At 37.6% G+C, this 23,871-nt stretch overlaps 1 protein-coding gene across 9 annotated transcripts in view; it reads right to left on the bottom strand.

The window, feature by feature from the left end:
* mid1 (midline 1) overlaps positions 1-23,871 on the bottom strand; it is a 66,246-nt gene that overhangs the window by 5,637 nt on the left and 36,738 nt on the right. For 8 of the 9 annotated variants that reach the window (XM_041806838.1, XM_041806835.1, XM_041806831.1 and 5 more), the window contains exons 3-7: positions 23,490-23,549; positions 11,728-11,823; positions 8,129-8,236; positions 2,888-3,036; positions 2,670-2,797 (exon numbers count right to left, since the gene is read on the bottom strand). In XM_041806838.1, coding sequence (XP_041662772.1) covers positions 2,670-2,797; positions 2,888-3,036; positions 8,129-8,236; positions 11,728-11,823; positions 23,490-23,549 — 541 coding nt within the window. The remainder of the gene's footprint in view (positions 1-2,669; positions 2,798-2,887; positions 3,037-8,128; positions 8,237-11,727; positions 11,824-23,489; positions 23,550-23,871) is intronic. The other variant, XM_041806840.1, reaches the window with a different exon arrangement.

The raw sequence follows: 23,871 nt of genomic DNA, 5'->3' as shown, positions 1-23,871 counted from the left end.
AGGTTGTTTATTAATTGATTTCATGCCTTGGAATAATAAACTGTGGCCCTGATTCTCTAAAAATTGATTGTAGAAGCTAATTGCTTAGTGTGTCTTTGGTCCTGCTATCCACTCCAACTCAAGGTCTACTTCACAACGCATAAAAGCCCTTTGATATTAAGGGGCAAAAACTTGTAAGGACACTCTCTTCTGTGCAGTCTGCTTTTGTGTTGCATCAGAAGCTATCTGTGCCTTTACTCTGCTTAGAGCTGGGGTGTTGAACTCGGTCACAGCAACTGAATTTAGGTCTAACCTGAGAGCCCAACAGGGTCAACATTTAACCATAAACTGTCAACCCCATTTTCACCAGTTATGAATTATGGGAAAAAAAATATGGAACTGATATTTATGATTTTGAGATTTAAAAATGTCAAAAAGATAAGTTTAAAGACTTAAAATATAAGATACAAAGTCAAACTTATTAGTTCAAAAGGTCAAAACATGAATTTAAACGTCAAAATAATGCTTTTAAAAAGCAAATGTATGAGGAAAAACTTTGAAATTGTGAGTTTACAGGCCAAATTATGAGATTAAATTAGAAAATCTAAGTTTAAAGGGTCAAAAACAAGCCAATAATTTAAAATCATGTGTTTGATTATGGGTAAAAGGTAAAAATATAAGATAAAAATTGAAATAACAAGTTTACAAGGTCAAAATAATGTGATAAATTTCTAAATGATGACTTTTAAAGGTCAAATATAAGATAAAATTCAAAATCATGAGTTACAATGTCAAAATATAAGATAACATAATGAAATGGGCTCAAAAGGGCAAAATATGAGATAAAATTTAAAATGAGTTAAACAATCAAATTATGACTTAAAAATTAAAACGGTGAATCTAAAAGGTCAAAGTGTAAGATAAAAAGTCAAAACCATAAGTTTAAGTCGTAACTTTGCGATGCAAAATTGGAAATATTAAAAAAAAAACACAAATTAATTTCTTTTCTACATCCTTACTTTTATCTCATTATTTGTACTTTTTGTCATTTTTATGCCTGAACAAGGATATTTTGAATAAACAAGGTTAAGTTTACATTTTCATACTGGAGGAAACCTGGCCACTAGAGGGCCAGTTACAATTAAAAATATGACATGATCTTATGGGACGATTTTAACTGTGCCACGGGCCAGATTTGGCCCCTGAGCCTTGAGTTTGACACCCCTCACTTAGAGCTTCATTATCATGATGAGTGAACTCAGTTTTTTTTTTAATACAGACAGATCGTGAGTCAGGAGGGGAAAATAAACTTTTTCAAGCTCAATTTGACACCAGACTAGAAAAATGTGAATAATTTCACTGCTTAAAACGAGGTTCCTGCCTGAATGGAGCAAGCCGGGGGGATGGGACATGCACCCTTACTTCCATTTTTAACTGGGTGTGTGGCAGCAGCGTTTGCAGCATAACTACTTTCATCCACAAGTCAAGGCTTTCAGACTGCCTGAGTGCCACGTCTTAACCCCAAATTCCATACTCTGCCTGTTATGCATTCAGGGTGTGCAGCAGATTGCTCTAATCAATGACATGCATCCTAACCCAGTGGAAGTGTTTCTGGAGCGTGGGGCAGCTGGAGCAGCTGTAGACTCCAGATGATTTACTATTAGAAGTCCATGCGTTGTGCTTTATTTTGTATCTATCTGTTCTTTTTGGATTGACGTGGGTTTGCCCCATCTATTTAATAAAACAGACCTAGCATGTATCTCAAGCAAAGAGTAAAGTGGCCCCTCTGGAACCCATCAGACATGGATCGAAGCACTTGCAGTGGAATCGCAAAAATTAGTGGGATCACACATCTCATTCACAGAAAATCTAGAGATTAGAAGGCTCTCTTATTTTTTTTGGACAGCTGTATGCTTTTCTTGGCCAAAACAGAGGGGAAAATTATAAAAAGAGAGCCATATTTCCCTTCTTTTAGAAGACATGAATGTCACCATCCTGAATGTCAAATTCTGATTTGTTCATTTCAAATTAAAAGCCAGATTTTGCATTTCTGTGGAGAAATTCAACTAGTTTGTACAGAATGCTTCTTCTTCTGAAATTGTCCTGACACAGTTACACTATAATAAATCACTTGTTGGAAGATCTATTGAGGTAAAATTTACAAGGAAAGGCAGGGCTGTAACAGCAGGCAGACCCATATACCTACTATGAAAGCCGGGATGGTTGAGCCAAACAGGTACCCAGTCTGATACCGTGCATAACAGCTCCAGACTGTCTTCACACATGTGGATTCAGTGTGTAGCTGCTGACAGCCTCTGACTAATTTAACTCCTGGTTATATTCACAACAGTTATGCTGAGGTAGTATTACAGACTTTCCCTTTGAATGTTTTGTGACTTACATGGAGACATTGTTGACTCACTCCTGGTTATATTCACAACAGTTACGCTGAGGTAGTATTACAGACTTTCCCTTAGAATGGTTTGTGACTTACGTGGAGCCATTGTTGACTCACACCTGGTTATATTCACAACGGTTACGCTGAGGTAGTATTACAGACTTTCCCTTTGAATGTTTTGTGACTTAGATGGAGCCATTGTTGACTCACATGCTCACTTTTAGCAGGAGCAAAAGCAGCACAATCCTTTGGTGACTCCAGCCCTGAGTTTTAACCATAAGACTCCACTCACCTGTCAGGTAATCCAAGCTTTCTAGCATTTTCTTCTCCCTTGAAAAGTCCAAAGCAAAAGTATCGAAGGTGTCGTTCAGGTTTATTTCTGGTAAGAGGATTTGGGAGGATGCAGTGGCCATTGAAACTCTGTAATGAAAAAGGACATCACATGTTTACTGGTTTATATTCCAGGTCTAACAGTTTATAGTTAAGTTTTGGCTTTTTATGTTCAGTTACCTTTCACATATGCTTTTAGCTGTCTGAAGAAATCGAGTGTGATCTGTCTCTTTAAGAGTTTGGTCGGCCTGAGCGATGAGAGACGAGGACCTCTCAATGCACTGCTTACAGCTGCTTATCTGCTGGGCTAGCTTCCTCAGCCTCACAGCCTGGACAGGGGAATAAAGAGACACGCTGATGGATGAAAAGCTTGGTAAATAGCCAAACAAGTTCTGCTTACTGTATGAGGCTCCATCCTGCCAGATGCTAAATCTGACTCTACCTTGCCAATTAGAACATCCTACTGAAGAAAATATGATTTCCTCCCACGGCAATCAGAGTTTAAGTTGCGTAATAAACGCAGAAGTAGGAGTTTAAACCTCTTCTATAAGCTCTGCGGGCACAGGAAGTGTGTTTATGAAACATTCATCACAACACTGCCATAGTAATGTGACCCCTTCTTGCCTGCATCTGTGCCTCAGTGGTTTATTGACTAGAACCAGAATATGACAAGAGGCACGAGGGGAGGAAGGAAAGAGTTGCTCTCCACAGAGGATCATCACAGGAAGCAGATCTGATCTTACACTGACACTAAACATGGTAAAACACGCCTCTGCCTCCCTAGTGGCATTTAAGAGGGGAAGAGGAGAGGAAGCCATTCAAGAAGTCTCATTAACGTATATCAAATATATGAGCAGGGTAAGGATTTAGACTTTCATTGTCAAATGGAAACCATTATGGCTGGTTTAAAAAGTGAAATAGTTGCAGAGAAGGAAAGTACAAAAATCTTGTCGCACTAAAGTAAAGGCGAATGCCTCAATCTGTATTTACTTGTTTAGTTGTAGCCTTTACATTTCCACATATGTTTGTGCCTGTTTTATTCCATATTTCATGACAGCATGCTGTTTGGCTTTTAATAAACTGAACATACCTGCCACATTTTTCAAAATACAGGAGGTGTTGGGGAGGAGGGGTCAAAGAGGTGCAAGAGCGGTGCTTCTTTGCTTTATCAGTTGTGCTAGGTAATGCCATATTTTAAAATCGACCTTGCATACTTTTCAGGATGCCTGACTAACAACCAGGACAGAGTTTCTTAACCTTTGTTTGGCAACCTTTAAGAAATGTGAAATATCTACAGCCAGCCTGGTTAAAATGTCCCTTTGACTGCAGATGGATTCCTGTAGTCGAGAATTAACAAGATAAATCTCCAAAGCATTCCTCGGAGAATTGGTCGTACACACAAAAAAGGGACACAGGTTATTAAAAGTCAAATACCTTTTGAACCATAAATCGTAGCCTCTTGCTTTTTTTCCCCTCTCAAAGCAGGCCATTGTGCTGTTCTACTGACTCTAAAAATGCCTTCAAATCCCTTACAGGAAATTTTCTAGTGAGCTTTTAACTTGAATGACTTTACAGGGTATTTAAAGATTAAATCCACACCACTAGATCAAATATTGTACCTCTTTTTTATCTATTTTCACACTTTTCTGATTGCAAACTGCCATATTCCAAAATGCTTTGAGACAACCAATGGCAGGCTGTTCATCGTGTCATGCTTTGTCAAACTCACAATGGAAATGGCCTGAATAGCTAACAACAGAGAGAAAGAGAGACAGAGAGCCTGTGATGTGTCCCTCTGTAGCTGCGTTTCCATTATCCTTAAAAATGCACAGAATCCAAATAGCGCAATAAAAAAAACTGGCACTGGAAACACCTGAATTTATAAAAAAACTCAATATCACTAAAAAGTTTTTATGCTTTCATGAGTAGATTTTTCAGACATTTTGATGTAGAAATACATCGCAAAAGTGCAAACACTTTCTCCGCATTTACACGTCACAGGACGTGACGTATGGTGTCACATGACCAGTTCACTACGATACATGTGGACATGATGGGGATGAGGCTTTTCTTAACATCATATTTATACCCTTATATGTGGCTTTTGCCGTAAGTACGGACTTTGCCTCTGAACTATCATCCATTGCCTTTGTCTTTTGTTCAAAGTTGTCAAGGCAACCACTGTAGATGTAATCATGACCATGCTAACAGGTTTTGAGCATCCAGCTTCCTTGCAGCAGAGTCTCGTGAGATGAGATTTTATGAGAATGCCCAAAACACCCTTCAATGGAAACACATTCAAGGCACAATTAAACTTAGTCAAATTTTAGAAATATCGTTTTTTGGGGGGTTCTTTTGCAAAAAAAACTGTAAGGCAGGAACTGTGTTAAAAATGGCTCAAAACAGCCGGTACAGAAAAGTGTGAGGAATATTATTGTAAATATGTGAACATGATGAAGATTATTTTTTCCACTTTTTGGTCCCCAAGAGATGGGATAACAAGTTTGTGCAATAAAGATATAGTCATTATTGTTTACTGTGGGTCACACAAAAATCCTTCAGTTTTAATTTCTGTTTAGTTTCTTTTTTGTATTTATTGTCCCATAACTTTTTGAAAATGAGAGTGACATTACTGCAGCACACATACTCTTAACGTCCAGGTTGTCCTGAAAAAAGGATGTCTAGAACTTGACTGTGCACCACAGGATTGATGTTTTACAAGCTTTTTAGGACAATAAGTCTAGGTGAGACAAAATGGTTAAAAAATAGCCTAGGGCTTGAAGGGTTAAAGAATTAAAGTGCCATTATCGTGGAATGGTTATGTAGACCTTAAAAACACACTTTACATGCTTTTACATGGGAAGTTGTTGGACCTTAGAAATACTCTTATGTGTTTCTTATTCGAAGAAGAAAGAAGAAGTGCATGATTCTTGTGCAGTGTGTACTAATGTAAGCTGGCCCTGACACTGAATGGATTTCAGGAAAAGAGCATTCGAGTCATCTATGATTATTCACAGGGATAGTTAATGGTCTGAAAATTCGTGGTAATCCTTAGCTGAATTTAATGCATTTTGAAAGCACCCTTGATGATGCCAGAAGGCACCCCAGGGTGCCACGGCATCCCTGTTGAGAAAGAATGATCCAGGGTACTCAGTCATAATCTTAAGTTTTTCAGTCTATAACATCCAACCAACAACTACCAGCTCCAGGATATGGAAAAGGCATAATTAGATCCTTTATTACACCAAAGACTAAAAGTATTTTAATGACACTACAGATATGCAGGGGACTATGTGGATTAAATGAATCTAAATCTTACTCATATCTTCTGGAGATGTGTTCAAATCAAAAAGTTTACATTAAGGATAATGTAAGAGTTGAAAGTGATGTTAGGTCATGAATTGCCATTTACTGGGATATATCTTGGAAGCTGATGATGAATATTTTGCTGTGTGAGGACAGATATTTAGTTAAAATCTTGCTGGCAGCAGCCAAGAAAGCAGTCACTATGACATGATACAATCAGGCTTCCCCCTCTCAGACTCTGGCTGAAAAATGACAAGATCTGTGAAATAGAAAGACTTACATGTATACTGCATGGACAAAGGTATTTGGCAACACCTGTTCATTATTAAATTCAGGTGTTTCAATAAGAATGGTTGCCACAGATGTATAAAATCAAGCACCTAGCCATGTAGTCTGGATTAACAAACATTTGTGATACAGGATGGGTCATTCAGAAGAGCTCAGTGACTTCAAGCCTGGTACTGTGACAGATGCCATGGTTTGTGAAATTGCATTCCTGCTGGACATTCCACAGTCAACTGTTTGTGAAGTCGAAGTCGAAAGTGTAAGCATTTAGGAACAATAGCAATTCAGCCAAGAAGGAGAAGACCACATAAAATCATAGAGCGGGGTCAATGACTGCTTATGCGCGTGGTGTGTAGAAGTTGCCAAACGCTCTGCTGATGTTTCTCTGGTTGGCAGTCAGATTTGGGAGTCTGAATTTGGGGATGCCAGGGGGACGCTACCTGCCTGGCTGCATAGTCAACTGTCCATTTTGGTGGAGGAGAGAGAATGCTATAGGGCTGTTTATCAGGGTTTGGGCTAGGCCTCTAGAGCCCACTGAAGGGCAATCTTAATGGTCAGGCAGCCAAATCATTTTGCCCATGAATTACACACACACACACACACACACACACACATATATATATATATATATATATGTGTGTGTGTGTGTGTGTGTATGTATATATGGGGTGTTTTAATATGTTGCTTGATTGTCAATTGGAAAAAAATAAATAACATCTAATTTTTAAAAAAGTTCAGTCCAGCTGTGGTTATATTTGTGGACTTTTCTCTTCTTTAAAACCCTGTCCTTTCCTAATATATCTGACTTTCTTGATGCTTTATCCAGCTTTTCCCCTTGCTTACAGATTGTAGCTCTGCACAGACTTTATGAATCAAGTGGCTAGTCTGTCGGACAGAGCAGTTGATAGTGTATATAGTTTTTGATTTTTAATTGTTTATTTAGACTAAAGCCAATGTGGCATCTTCGGTATCTTCATACAAACATACAGTATAATGCATACACACTAGATCAGGAAATTCAGATTATTAACAATAAAGCTTTTAAACCTTGGAATTCACCACAGGAAAGGGAGAAGGCCTGGAAATACAGGAGAAATATGGCAGTAATCCAAGATAAACAGGAGTGTTGGCAGGTATGATTGAGGGGAATTGCTGATAATTTTTCATTTAGTAACAGCTTTCTAACATAAAGATTAATTTCAATCTAAATGAATGGCAAAACGATACCTAAAAGGAGCATTCCTCTGTGTTATCAACACGGCATTAAGGATAAATCATTACAAAAAACACATTTTATAACAAAACAGACAAAGAAAGGGAAAAACCCAGACAGCAGAGAAGAAGTCTGTGAGTGACACAGGATCTTTAACCAACAAAGATGAAAGTATAACAAGCCAATACTGTTAACAACATAAGAGCAAATTAAGAGTATCAAGGCATTTTAACTAATTTTCACAAAAGAGCGAAGATAAAGTTTATTATTCTGAGTATTCTGCTTTGTTTAATGTTATTCCATCAGAAAAAAGGAAAAAAAAAACATCAGTGCCCTTTTGTTTAGCAGAGTCTTTTTTTTCACACAAATCTTCACTCCAACTTAAGAGGATGAGTACATTTGCCTCCTCTGATCACCTTAGGAAGCAACATTTAAGATATAAGTTTCTACCCAGCGGCATTGACATGTTACTGCTGCTCTCTAACAGGAGCAGCATGCACGGCTGTTGAGATGTAAGCCAGCTTGTCAGATATGCCGGGAGGCAAGGTTATCAACATGCACAAGGTGATAAACATCCCAACAAAGGTTATCAAGACACCGAAGGTGATAAACGGTACCTTCCCCTCCTTTATCTTGGTAGCTATGATCTGTCTCCTCTGCTGTATGATATTAATCAGCAGGTCGCACTCCTCCAGCAGCTTGTTTTCTTGTCGCGATGCATTAACCTGGACAGGACAGGAGAAGATGATAAGAGGCAGCCAATCAGGGGGAGTGTTCAGTAATTTATTTACAGCAGGATTAATATTATGCCAAACCTATGTTGCAGGAAAACAACATTAGAGGATAAATGGGTCTTCTCATGTTGAATACAGAGGCAGTCAGGAGAGGCGGGGGAAAAGGTTTACGGTTTAATTTCATGATTGCTTAGACTAGGGCCAAACCCCAATGTCAACCCTGAAGCACAAGCACTTAACCCTCACAGAATTAAAGAAACAATTTAAACAATAAAACAATAATATAAATAATAGGAAAAATAAGAAAAAAAATCCAATCTTCAGTGTGCATTTGGATTTATTTACAGTGTTGATCCATTTCAGCACACCATCTAAAGTAAGAGAAATATAAATACTTAGAGAATATCTGCTTGTAAAACACAAATAACTCTTAACCCCTTAAAGCCTGTTGTATCATATTTGATACACACTTTTATGATGGCTCTATCTAATCAATATGATTATAAATTAATAAAAAAAGATTTTTGAATACAATCTGAAACATGATAAAAATGCCCTCAAGTGGATTATCAGTTACCAAAAACACCTTATGTATTAAATGAGATACAAAAAATGTATATTTTAAATTTTATGGAAATTTGGATTTTTTGGGGATTTCAGTACAAAGTTAAATAAACATTTTAGTACCAAAAAAATGAGAATTTTCTGGCCATAATTTGTGTTTTCAGGCTTTAAGGCTTTAAAGTATGCCCCAAATAACCATCAAGGTGATTAAGTTTACATATTGCCACTAAAAATCTGATTCCTGGACACTTCTTCAACACCTAATTTTTGGAAAATTATAATTTCTGTGGTTGTATTTAAAACACCAAAGCTTAAAAACATCACGTGTACAATAAGACAGCCTCCTTCTGCTCTGACTCTGAAGTAATCAAATTGAGATTTTTGCACACATAAGCCAAAACATGATAGTGGTAGAAGTAGTGATAGTTTCTATCTGATATGCAAAAATAAAAAGAGGGAAAAAAAATCATATAGTAATGAACACGCATACAAAATAACATCATATCCTGGGAAAAAGAAAAAAATTCTAGTACATGACAACCCTTAATGTCACTTTCAATTAATTTCAATTTCAGTCTTCATGTCTATGCCTGCTTTGTTTAGCTTCAACATACAAACAGCCCTGGACCTGGACTTCATTAAGCTCCAAATGCTCTGGGTAAGTCTCAAGGGGAAAATAAAAATATGGACCGGGGCTGTACTCATATACATATTTATTAATCATAATTATTTATGTTTCTTATTTCAGAGCCTGTGTACACAAGGCTACACAGTGCAACATATATGTCGCATGTGGTACAAGAAAATTAGCCTATACAATGAAGTTTTTCATCTTGTCGTACTGGTGCGATAAGACAGGGGTATCTGTGTGCACGTGGGTGTGTGTGCATGTGACTTTAACCTGAACTTTCATTTGCCTCTCAAAGGCTTTGGACTCAAGATTTAAGACTTGTGCCCACTCTATTTATTTTATATATGTGGCACATTATAAAATCTAATGTCAATGAATGTCAGTCCCTCACATCATGCACAGCCCTCTGCGTGCTGACATGATGGAGAGGAAGTCACCTGCTGCAGGTGATAGACGGGGCCGGCTCAAGGCAAACCCATACAGTTAAGTTTAAGAGGAGCGCTGCCTCGAGGAAACCCTGAGTATTTTTATGACGCTGCATACGAGTCAGTCAGCATAATTCCTCATTCTTCTCTGCCTTTCCCTCTCTACATCTCACTCAACTAAACCCAAACCCCATCAGCTGGTTAAATGGCAGAGTGGTCAGCTTCCGTACTAACATCTACTTAAAGGTTTACTTATAAAATTACTAGGGCTGTCAAAAGATTTCAGGTTTTTAATTGTGATTAATCTCAGGGGTTTGGAGTTAATCACAATTAATCACACCCTTTCTATACCATTTTAAAATTCCAATATTTTGAACTTACATGTGTTTTTGTGTCATCTTAGGACTGCACTGATTTAAAGGTCACATATTATGCAAAATACACATTTAAAGCCACAGACACACGAACAGCTCGTTCTGAGCAGGGCTGAAACAGCGTTTTTTTTTTTTAGACCAAATCTACTATACTGGACTATACTGGAGTGGAATACTGGAGTGTTGTTTCAGCAACAAACTTCACAGACATGTTTTGGGGACCTCTGAGACCAAATTAAAGTTGTCTTAAAAGGGTAAAATATGTGACCTTTATCCCCTTAAGGCCTGTTGTATCATTTTTGATACATACTTGTATGAAACCTCTATCTAATCAATATGATCAATAAATTATTAAAAAAAAACAAAAAAAAACTTCTGAATACAATCTTATAAATGATAAAAATGCCCTCAAGTGGATTATCAGTAACCAGAAACACTCAAAATATCAAATGAGATACAAAAAAATATATGTGAAATTTTATGGAAATTTGGATCTTTTCTTTCTTTAACTTTCAGTAGAAAGTTAAATAAACATTTCAGTTCCAAAAAATTAGAATTTTCTGGCTACAATTTGTGTTTTCAGGCTTTAATGGGTTAAACTAGGGGTAACCCAGTGACCCTACAGACCCGCTTTTAGAGGTAAAAGGAAAAGGAAATAAGGGAACAGTAAAAAGCAGTAGTTTGATAACTCAATGTCCAGGTGAGTTCTGAGTTATCCACTGAGCTGTCTGTACATTTTTTAAACTGAAATGAGACATAAAGAATCAGTGGTGGACTTATTTACACCACTGTGGCTGCAAGGAGACGTTGCTTGGGCTTCACCAAAGTTTGTTACAGGCACAATAAAGCATGCAATTAATCGCGATGAAAATATATATATGTGTGCACTAACTGTGGATCATAGTTGTGTGAGTATGAAGACTGGGATTAAGCTTGAGTGTCATTTAAAACAACGATCATGATCTATTGATAAAACAAATCCAACTTTTTGGAATTAACGTGGCAAGATAAATTGCTTTTGAGTGTGATATATTTGGCTGGGCTTCTCAGTAACATCGGGATGTTGTTTTAACAAGGACTAGGGCCTCATTATAAAAAAATATGTACATGTTTTTATCTATTTAAAATAACTGAAAGAGTAAAGGAAAGTTTTTGCAGTTTACCCAAAAACAGAGTGTTTGACAGAGTTACCGACAAATGCACAAAGGGATAAAAACCAAGGACACTTAATGTCCACTTAATTTTTATTTTCAAGTTCATGCAGACATATTTTTTCTCTAAAAGTACTTTCTTTGCAGTAAAGTGCATCCGCATTACAGAAATGATCGATCTATAGACTTGTGAGCACTTAATCTTGTTGACATGATGAAAAGCCACCCTTAGATACAGTAATTTATCACTGCATTAATAATTCAATGAGTTGTTGCCCATGAAGAGTCACAGCAGCGAGCAGCCGGCACCTGAAAGCAGACAGATAAACAACCTCACCTCCACATGTTGGCAGGTTTGGATAAGTTTGCCCATCAGACTTTCCAACTCACTGGTCCTCTTGATTAGACTGCTGAGGTTGGAATCCAGGGCTTGCTGAAAAAAAAAAGAAAGAAAGAAATTGAAAATGAGTATACTATTACACACCGCGGCCCCCACAAACCCTCCGACAACAAACTGTAAACAGCCGAATAAATCTTGGAGGAGAGTTGAGGTGAATGGGAACACAGGGATCATATCTGGCTCAAGCGTAATGGGCACAGAAGAGGACACACAAGGCCGCCTCTGGATATGACTGTCCACATTTGGGCTCTGATCTGTGCAGAGCCCCTTGGTTCTCCCCGAGAGCCAGAGATCCCATCATACAGCCTGCTGAGGCCGCTGAGCTTAGCAGAGCATCTGCCAGTGATTTGGACGACTAAACCCCGCCTGTGTTAATCACTGACTCAGATCAAAGGCTTATGTTTCAAACTTAATCTCTCGCTGTAATTGGGTAGGAAGATGACTGTACCATCATAGAACAGAATATCCTCTGATATAACCTTTTATTCTGATTAAAGATTATTAACATGTAATTACATGTCATCGTACTATCTTTTTAGAGTGAAACAAAAGTGCTGTCACGCTAAAATTAAATTCATCTGTTAAAGCTCCTTTTTTAACTGGTGAAACAGACTGATGTTAAAAACTATGGCTCTTGAGACCTCTAAAATCAGACAAGACAATCAGTTACAACACTATTCATTTCTATAATACATTTTTGAATGGGTGTTACCACTGTAATGGGGTAAGTGTAAGACAAAGTCTATTAGAGCTGGCTGCAGGACTGGCCTTTTTAACAATTCCCACAGCAAACACTAAAAACTAAGTGATGCATTAGCTAGTTATGAGGAAGCAAGATGAGAATTCTTTGTTCAAAACTCTGCTTACACATAAACAGGACAAAAATAGCAAAGAAAAAGGTTTAAACTGCTTTGTCCACAGGGTGCACCAAAACCGAAATAAACCAAAAGCTGAGAGCTTTAAAGAATTGATATCTGAAGAATTTCCTTTCCATTTCATTTCAAGACTCATTTCTTCTCCATTTATTAACGTTTCAAAAACCATGACCTTTAACCCTTCAAAGCCTGAATACACAAATTACAGCCAGAAAATTCTCATTTTTCGGAACTGAAATGTTTATTTCACTTTCTCCTGAAATCCAAAAAAATCCAAATTTCCATAAAATTTAACATTTTTGTATCTCATTTGATACATTAGGTGTTTTTGGGAACTGATAATCCAATTCAGCGCATTTTTATCATTTATCAGACTGTATTCAGATTGGTTTTTTTTTTTTTTTTTTTTTAAGATTTATTTTTGGGCATTTTTGTACCTTTATTAGATAGAGGAGGACAGTGGATAGAGTCAGAAACAGGGTCAACAGTGGGGGAGAGACATGCGGTAAAGGGCCAGATTCGAACCCGGGCCGCCCGCATACATGGGGAGCACCTTAAACCACTAAGCCACCTGCTCCCCCAGATTTTTTTTTTTGTAATTTATTGATCATATTGATTAGATAGAGGTATCATAAAAGTATGTATCAAATACGATAAAACAGGCTTTAAGGGGTTAAATGTATAATGTTCATTATCTTATGGCCTAGGTTGTGCAACAGCATGGTTCTGGAAGGAAAATCCCTTTCACTTTCTCCACAGCAGATCTGACTTTTAGCTATAATGTCAGAAATACCCAAGTTAGACTTATCACAAGCTACCTGAGTGAAACGATGGTATGTGTTCCTGTAGAGGACAAAAACTTGTAAAAAAAAAAATTGACATCTTTGCAAGAGAACATAGTTGATTTGTGATGCCAGTAGGACTGGGAAATTGATTGCAAATGAGATTAAATTGCAATATGACATGCTTCAGTTCACAAATTGCAGACATTGGAATATTGTATTTACTTGAAATATGTCAAAATACCAGTTTGATACATTCATTTTATGCAGTAGCACAGATTTTATGCACATTTTGCAAACATTCAAGTGTCTATTTTTTAAATAGTTTACAAACATTGTCTTTTTTTGTGTTTTATGAAAGTTTTTCTTAATTACAATGAGTGGCATAAAAACAATAATCCCTATTCAACAACAATAATTGCAATTAGATATATTTTTTAATCGGTCTGCCTTAGTTCATTCTCTCTAATATTGATGAAACTTAGCATTAGTTCACCTAATTCATACTCCTAGCCATGATTGGCTGATAGGCAGCTGATCCCAATTATCACCTCCTAGCTCTCACAGCCAATCACAGCTCTCTCTAAACATATCGGTCCATTTAAAGATGACGTACTGCTCACCAATTCCTGCTTGCATCAGTGCTGATGCATCCTGCTGCTGCTGGCAAAGCTTCACCTTCTCCACCCCAGCCTCCTCGTTTATAGCTTAATAGCTTGTTGCTCTCTCAAATTCAGATTCATGCTGCTATGGATTAATGGATAATTTCATTGTTTTCAATGCACACTGTCATAAATGCATCTATCCATATGGGGGCTTCTAGCTACGCACTTCCTGGAAAATCAAAGTATAAAAATTTCAATTACATTATTTTTGCAAATTGTTCAGCCCTAGATGCCAGCCAAAATTACAACAATGCTAGAGAGTCACAGTGACGTCTCTGGGGTCTGCTCTGATCATGGAAACGTCTACCACCCTGGTTAGCTTTGTTCATCATTGGAAGTGTTGATATTAGGATTGTGAGGAATGTTAACGGAGGATATGAATTCATTCCACAACCAGAGCCACTGAAGAAGTGGGTGGGCACTGGTGGGCTCTATAAGGGACTGGCCCCTATTATCAAGAGATAACATCTCTTTACCTGACACAAGGAAATATTTATAATAATGATTCATTTTTAGGATTGTTAAAATCATGACTCCTAGTTTACTAAAATGGTGCTATTGAAGTTAATAATTGTGATATGTGCATTGTATTAAAATATGAATAATTATGCTTGTCAGATCCCATACACCCATTGTCCCACCACTAACCATAACACTAAATTTAGCATGTTCATAGTAGCAGGGGCGTTCTGATTATCGTTGGCATGGAGGCCTAGGCCAGAATGCTTTGTGAATCACTGGCAAGATGGCTGCTTGTTACACATGCAATCGTCAAAACATCAGTTTTTAACTAAATGATATCACCAATGTAAAAAAGAAAAATACCACACATATAAAAGTGGTAACACAATTCCCACAAATGTAATAACCACACATTTAATAGGTTTATGAGAAAGCAAAAATCTCGGGCTTTAATTTTTAAAAATAATTTCCCACAGATTTAATATGAACATGAAAACTAAAGGTTTGTGCTCTTGGTTTGTTTGTTGTTGTTCAAGTCAGCTTAAGCTCAAGTCACATCAAAAACGTGGTCATGGCAATCTTGGTTTGCCATGAAACAGGAAGTAGTTATTCAGAGTCTCATTTGACACATTTTAACCCATTCTGCTAAGATCCATGGCTCTATGTGTGTTGAAAGACTCACACATAAAAAAACATTAGAAAACTTCCTGTTTAATGATGAACAAAAAAATCACCATTAAACAGGGAGTTTCTGGTGTGAATTGAGCTTAACTGACTCGCACCCACTTGCAGTTGCAAAAGGCTACAACAAACATTGACCACAACTTTCATTTTATCAATAAATCCCTACAAATTTAATAATTACGACATTTACAATAGGCAACTGCCGCTACATTTGTGGGATAATTACATTACAAACTGCTGACTTTTATTACGTTTGTGGTTTACTATATTTGAATTGCTCAAGCATCAAGAGAAGTGTAGAAATGTTAGAGGTTTCCTTGTAAATAGGTTTTCAAAAGTATGGCAGCCATCTTATATCTAAATTCAAGTTGTTTCAATGCATATGGGTCCTTTTATTTTGAACAAGCATTTTTTTTTTTTTTTTTTTTTACATCCCTTGTAGAAGAAATGCCCACTAACATGGTCGCAGCTGCTTAAATGCCATTTGGGAGTATTGATGCTGTCACAAAAAATTGAAGGGTTGACCCACTTCATAGGAGGTTTAACCTCTGTAGTCCTTATATCTCTGATTCAAGGGGCAAGAGTCAGCAATGGGACTGAGCCAGAGAGAATTAAAATAAAGACCTCCTTCATTTAAAGTCCTGGTATTTTTTTAATTTAGTAAATAAAGGCCCCAGTTACAGTAAAAGATTTACATTCTTTCCTCACTAGATATACTGAGGAGTTAAGCCTTTCTAAGGAGTCAAGTCTAACTTCCTTGGTGTTTGTTGTTCTCAGCTCTGTGTTCACACTGATGGTGCAGCACTTCATGTAGCTTGGTTATGTTTCATATATGTATTTTTACCTCCGACAAAGTGGTTATGTGATCGGGTGGGTTTGCTCATTTGTTTGTCAGTTAGTTAGTTTGTTAGCAACATAACTCAAAAAGTCACGGATGGATTTTCATGGAATTTTCAGGAAATGTCAGAAATGGCATAAGGAAGAACTGATTAGATTCTGGGACTGATATGGATCACTGTCTGGATCCAGGAATTTTTTTTAAGGATTCTGTACTATTAGGAGATAGGGCTAATGGCGGAGGTCTGCGCTGTTACAACTTTACACCAGGAGATGGCAGGCATGAGTAACTTCAATCCCAGCAGCCTGTTTTTGGTGTGTTTTGATTCAAAGTTTTTGAGTTTACAGAGTTTGAAAGACGCACGCCCGGTCACGGAGACGAGTCAGAGCGTAACAGAGAGAAAGACAGCGAATTGTAGCGAGAATACTCACAATGCTGGGAGGAACAGAGGAATATTCACCCTCTGCCATGACTTTCAGTCGTTCGGTGAGACCTTGGGTGCTTCCGCCATGACAGTCCACATGTAGCGAAGCCAATGCTTTGCCTCACCGTGTCTCCACCCCACTGGGGAGGGAGTAATCGGTGAATTAGGTTTTGGGAGTGATCCGGATCACCGTCTGGATCCAGGAATGTTTTTAAAGGATTCTTCACTATTGGGAGATAGGGATAACGGTGGAGGTCTGCGCTCTCTGAGTGCTTTTCTAGTTTCATCAGCTTTTTCCTCTCTTACAGTTAGCCCTGCAACCATGTAAGTGAGGAGAAATATCCCTGTCCACTCAGAGAAAGTGTGTATAGAAGAACAATGATGGAGTGTTGCCACAAGAGAGCAAGTCAAGGGGAACTGACAGGCTTTCCAAACTGAAGGAAACTTATTTTTGTGTACAATGCATGGGAAAAAAATTTGAATGGAATCAACTTTTAGCTCCATATTTGAACTGAAATCAGTCGTGAAAACAGCTGCATTCAGTCACACCACTGAGGGAGGGGTGTGGAAGGAAGGGAAGTGGTATATGCTGAGGGAAGGTGAAGGTAAGATTGTTCTGATGCTGAAACCAAACATACTTGGGACATCTACTCTTCAACTTACATCTTGTACTTTCAAAAATCACTCCAAAAGTTTGCTTGTCTGTATTTTGGGGATTTTTCTCTTGATCAAAAACAAAATTCTGAAAAAAATTCAAAGAAGAAAACAGAACAAAGGCTCCATAAAGATCCAAGTCTTGAATCAAAGGGCAGGCAAACCTCTTCCAGATTTTTTAAGATGTTTCACATTGTGATTTTATAAGGTAGTTACATCACTGAGCACTAAAATAGCCGGGGCTTTATTTCACCGCTCTCACATGTATGATTAATTTATACGAGGGAGAAAGTGGTGAAAGCCTTTTCAGATACTGAACTGCAGATACAGGTGAGAAGCTGAGTTCAAACCTTTAGAAATGGAAGCAGGAAGCATGACATATTAATCAAACTGATGTTGAATGTAGCTAAATTTATGAGCTTAAAGCTTTCTCATCATTTTTGAAGTCTGAAGTAACACTGAGAGAGGGAGAGCAAACGCAAGAGAGATAGGAGCAGGTTTATCTTTGAGAACATTTTGGTGTTCTGTATTTCTCACAATGCCCAAAATATGACAAGACCTAAAACTTTAACAGCCTCTGTGTGTTTAGACAGCTCTCTCTAATGGACGTCTCTTTCCTCGATTCATTTAAAGCTGATGAGAGGAAAGTAAAGCAGCTTCCTTTTTGTACGTGAATGCTTCTGGCTCCACACCTTTGCTTTGGCCGCTCTCTCTCTTCCTTCCTCTCGGTCCTGACGGGTCGCTGTCAGGACTCCAGGGTTTTATCCTGTGTCAACATTTGAAATTTGTCAGGGACTGTAACTTCATTCTGAATACCTCAGGCACTGGTAAATATCTTTCATTGTTGCTTGGCGGTCTAATCTTCCATTGAATTAGGAGCGCATGCAACTGTGTGGTTTCCTGGTGTACAAATACACTTTAACATCCACTTTCTGTCATTAAAAACTCTCTGTGTTGACTTTCTGTCATGTCGTTATGTCATACTGGGATAACTAAATCAAGTAAGCCCTCCTTAATGCTAATAACAACAACACCTGTGCTTTTCCTGCTTTGACAAGTCAGAATCTTGGCTCCGAAAAAAGGTCAGCTTTAAAGAGCTGTCAGTCAAGATGGGAGTGGAAGCAGGTTCAAAACCTGTTTGAAACGTGGGTGCCTAAATAAACACTACAGTGAGTGTTTCAATCAACACTTTAACCTACAGAAAGAAAAACAAAAAAAGCTATCGAATGAATAAGGCTTTTATATTTTGTCTTCTGTACGTTTTGCTTTTAAGAGATGGTTTTAAAGCAACAAAAAACAGCCTTTCTTAAGAGTTTGTTTCATTGACTCTCTACAACAGGGGTGTCAAACTCAAGGCCCAGTGATGATCTCATATTTCTGTTATAACTGGCCCATCAGTATGAGGTCTGCAGATTTACTCAAGTATAAAAATGTAAACTTATCCTTGATGATTTAAGATAGCCTTGTTTAGACACAAAATCTTAAAAAGTAAGGAGTAAATTATTTAGAGAAGAAATCAGGAATGTGGGAAAAGAAATTAATTTGTTTTAATTTCACATTTTCAATTTAGCACCTCACAATTAGGACTCAAACTTAGGATTTTGACTTTTAATTTCATACTTTGAGCATTTCAACTCATAATTTTGACTTCTCATATAATATTTTGAGCTTTAAGATTTATATTTCTAATTTTTATGTAATATTTTGACATTTATAACCAATTATCTTGTATTTTACTTCATATTTTCAACTCCAAACTTTGATTTCATGATCCCATAGTTTGACCTTTTAGACTCACAATTTAAAACTTTGAATCATATTTTGACTTTCAATTTCATGATTACAACTTTTATTTCATGTTTTGACCTTTTAAACTCATGATTTTGACTTCTTTCTGATATATTTGGCATAAAAAACCCCATCATTTTTCAATTTAAATTTCATGTTTTGACCTTTTTGAACTAATACATTTACTTTTCTCAGATGGTGAGCCTTTAAACTTGTCTTTTTAACTTTTTAAATGTCAAAATTGTTTATCATCAGCGCTAAGTTTTTTGTTTTCATATTTTATTACCAGTGAAACAAGGTTGACAGTTTATGGTTAAAAAGATGACCTGTGAGGCCCTCAGGTCAGTCCTGAATCCAGAATCTGGCCCCTGCTGTGATTAAGTTTGACACCCCTGGTCTACAGCATGTTGTGTTTTTGTAACAGGTCTCAATAAATGTCCTCCAGCTACCAAAGAAAATTCTTCATAGCTCAGAGAAGAAGGCTCTTTTCTGCCTCTTTAAATGGTGTCTTGCAGTGCAGGAGAAACCAATAAATTCTAGGCCTGCACAAAGTGGGACAAACATGTGATGGAAAATAAAACTGTTCTGTATTGTGACAATAGTTTGAAAGTGTGATGAATTAACAAAAAATGAAGACACCACACCTACATTTGCAGCATTTATAATGCCTACAAAAAGTATTCACCCTCTTGGATGTTTAACCCTTTCACTGATTTTATAAATATATCAGGGTCAATATAATTTAGCTCTTTTTACAAAAAAAAATCTTGATGTCAAAATAAAAACAGATTTCTAGAAAGTAATGTCAATTAAACAAAAATATGTAAGGTAAAATAAGTGCATAAATATTTACCTTCTCCAGTCCAGTCACTGATTATTAAGTATTCCTGGTTACCATTACACCATGAAGACAAAAGAACACCCCGAGCAACTCAGAGAAAAGGTTGTTGAAAAGAATAAATCAGGGGATGGATACAAAATTTCCAAAGTATTGAACATCCTGTTCAGTTAAATCCATCATCAAGAAATGGAGGGAATATGGCACATGTGTAAATCTGCCTGGATCAGGCCGTCCTCACAAACTGAGTGACCGTGCAAGAAGGAGACTATAGTGAGAGAGGCCACCGAGACACCTGTGACTACTCTGAAGGAGTTCCGAGTTTCAGCAGCTGAGGTGGGAGAGACTTTGCATACAACAGCTGCTGTCAAGATTCTTCACCAGTCAAAGCTTTATGGGAGAGTGGCAAAGAGAAAGACACTGTTGAAGAAAACTCATTAAATCTGGACCAGAGTTCACCAAAAGGCATGTGGGAGACTCCATGGTCATGTGGAAGACAGTCCTTTGGTCTTACAAGGCCAAAATGGTGCTTTCTGGCCATCGGACACCAAACACTGCATATCACCACAAACACACCATCCCCACTGTGAAGCATGGTGGTGGCAGCATCATGCTGTGGGGATGCTTCTTTGCAGCCGGCCCTGGAAGGCTCGTAAAGGTAAAATGTGTCAAAATATAGGAAAATCCTGGAGGTCAATATTATTAAATCTGCAAGAGAACTACAGCTTGGGAGAAGAATTATTTTCCAGCAAGACAATGAAACCAAGTACGCAGGGAAAGCTACACAGAAATGGCTTAGAGACAACAAGGTGAATATGCTTGAGTGGCCGAGTCAAATCCCAGACCTCAATCCAATAGAGAATTTGGTACTGGACTTGAAAAGGACTGTTCACATGTGACCCCTGTGCAACCTGACAGAGCTTGAGCAGTCTTACAAAGAAGAATGGAGTAAAACTGCAGAGTCCAGATGTACAAGCCAGACTGAGACCTATCCACACAGACTCAGTGCTGTGATTGCAGCCAAAGGTGACTCTACTAAATATATACTGACTTAAAGGGGGTTCATATTTATGCAGGTTATACTTTTTATAGGCATTGTAACTAAATCAGCACCAGTAGCCTATATCTAAGGGTGGCTGATAGCTTGCTTTAGCTTCTTCGAGCAATATGACAATGGAGTAACAGCATGGATATTATGACCCAGCATCATCTGGTGGGTAAAATGTACATTAAGTTATTTGTAAATGACAGTATTGCTTGTTAAATTAAAACATTTATCTTTAGATGAGTTCTTCATAAAACAACCAAGTTGTACTCATTTTCAACAGCTCCTTGATCCATGTTTGGTTCTTGGAGCACCAGTTGAGAACTATTGGTTTAAAGTTTTCTGAATTTATTTTCATGCATGTAGACCCTATTTTACACAACTGTAAATACCTAGTTTTTGTTCTACCTAATACACATTCAAACCAAGCATTGGAATGGAGGAAAGGGTGATTCTAAGTGATTTAAGGTAGCTTTTTTCTAATCCTTTATTGCCAAATTTCGATGCTCAGTTCATGAGAACTGCATCCTCAGTCTCCTGTTGTCACCCAGTGCAGTCTTCTGCTGCTGTAGCCCGTCTTCTTCAAGCTTTAACATGTCGTGCATTCAGACATGCTTTTCTGCGTTCTCTAGTATTAACAAGTGGTTATCAAGCTGTTGTTGCCTTTCTGTCAGCTCAAACCAGTCTGGTTTGTCTCTCTTGACCTCTGCCAACTTCAAGGCCTTTACATCCAGAGAAGTGCTGCTCACTAGATAGCTTCTCCTTTTCTTACTATTCTGGGTAAACCCTAGAGATGATTCAAAGTCTCTTGAATCACTAGTCCTCCCCATTCTGATCCTCAGCGCAAACCCATGTGCCTAAATGCATAAGCTGCTGCTGTGTGACTGGTGGATTAGATTTTGAAGAATAAATATTCAAGAATTAAGCATGTTAAAACAGCCACAATGCACTACATTAATGCAAACTGGACTTATCTTTTCTGTTTATTTATGCACACCAAGGTTATTATAGTTAACTAAAACTAACTGAATAACTTAAACTAAAATTCAAAAATCTTTTTAGTTTACTGAAACTAAATTCAAACCATTTTTTGCCAAAAAAAAAAAGAAAAAAACTAACTAAAACTGTAGAGTGTGTTTACAAAATTAACTAACATAAAATAAAACTAGGGACAAAATATCCTCAGTTTTAGTCCTTGACACAACCATACTTACTGGCATCTACATCCATGTATGGGGAGTGTAAAATCGCCTAATTGATTGGTTAAGACTTCACACGGTGATAGTTTTACTTCAGGAGTTGTAATCAAACATCATCTTTAGATAAATAAAATGATAAGTGAATAGAAGCGTGTTTGAATATGTTTTTAAAAGTGTATGATATTCCCTCAGCCCTGACATGTACCCCCAAAAATTAAAGCGAACACTAAAACTAATCAAAACTAAACTAACAAAGCAGCAGTAAAAACTAATTAAAACTAAACTGAAATTGCACACAGAGTGAAACAAAATAGAAAATAAAAACTAACAGAAAATCCAAAAATATTATAACCTTGATGCACATTGTGTGTGTCATATTCCTTTAATTGCTCTAAAACTGGATCACCAATATACCTGCACATGTGATTAGTTCCTCTATTGCACATGAATGCATTTTTATTCTGCTACAATATTTTTCTTTTTTTTTTTATGAATTTAAGTCAGACATTCAAATTTTCTGAGGTTGTATGGTTGTTGATAAAACTTGCATACTGCTAACTGTACACTCTGGCTAATTTCAACTGAAATTGTCATCAAATGAATCTAAATTGTCCATATTTGTATCAATTTTTATATTCATATTGAGGTCTTGTGAAAGCCACTGATAAGCCGTGACCATGCCTTTAAGCCTAAACATGAATAAACAGAATAAAAAAGGAGCATAGATGGAAAACAATACCAGACCTGGATCATGTCACATACCGGTAATGCTGAAACCAGCCTGAAGAAATTGTTAAAGTATGCTTGCTTGGGCACAAACACGCACATTCATCACAGTACTCCTTTGTGTGGGAATGTTAGAGAAATTCGAGGCACTGTAAACACATGTTTGGAAAATACAGCGACTCTGAACAAGCTCAGCTGCGTGCCACCTGGGTCCTGAGCTGCATGCCATGAGAAGAAAACAATCCCCTCTCTGAGATGGGAACCGCTGTTTCCTATGAGGTTACTAACAATGCGGCAAAATGCGTGTAATGTGTGGTCAACGAGATAGGAAAACAAATAAAAGCATGAATTAGTAGAATACAATCCATTGTTCAATTACATCAGGCAGCTGAGGATGTAATACAGCAGAGAAAACAGATCATTATTAGTATGGCTTAAAGAAGATAAAGGATCAAGGACTCTATTCATCTCAGGTCAAACACTCTACTGCCTATTACCACTGTGAGAATGTGTTTATTTAAAGGGAGAGAACAATAAACTACCCTGAATTATTGGCAACAAAAGCTGTTTTCACTCAAGGCTGCTTAGCTAGCTATGTGTGTATGTTAGCACAAAAATGTGATTCCTTCTGTAGCAACGCCTCAAAAAGCAGCATTTAGGTTTATCCATACAGTGAGTCTGTCCCTGAATGTGTAATTCAAAGAAATGATTCTGATCACCTGGTTGGCCTCCTGCTGTGAACGATCACGTCCCACACAGAGAACATGGCCAGGAGATTTCTGCACAATGACAGCATGATCAAACAAAGGGAGACAGGTTAAGGCTGGTCCTCTGACCCTTCTCACCAAAAAATGTTGCATCCCCATTCTACTGTGAGCAAGCATTGTGAAAGAAAGAAGCGGGTACAAAGGGGTTTCAAGTGTTATTCTTGATGCAGTTACCCCCCCGTCTGTGAGTCATGCATGGACACTGAGTGGAAACAAAGCAGAGGTTCATTTTTATTTCATGCAGTGGAAGCCGCGCTATTGTTAGGGTGGACTAAAGGATGGACTCAGAACCGTCCTTCATAAAAACAGTCTCACAAAGGTTCAATGCCCTGCA

The sequence above is a fragment of the Cheilinus undulatus genome, linkage group 15, assembly GCF_018320785.1.
Source record: "Cheilinus undulatus linkage group 15, ASM1832078v1, whole genome shotgun sequence".
Classification (NCBI taxonomy): domain Eukaryota; kingdom Metazoa; phylum Chordata; class Actinopteri; order Labriformes; family Labridae; genus Cheilinus; species Cheilinus undulatus.
Note: the sequence above shows the minus strand (reverse complement) of the source record. Positions and strands in the feature narration are given on the sequence as shown.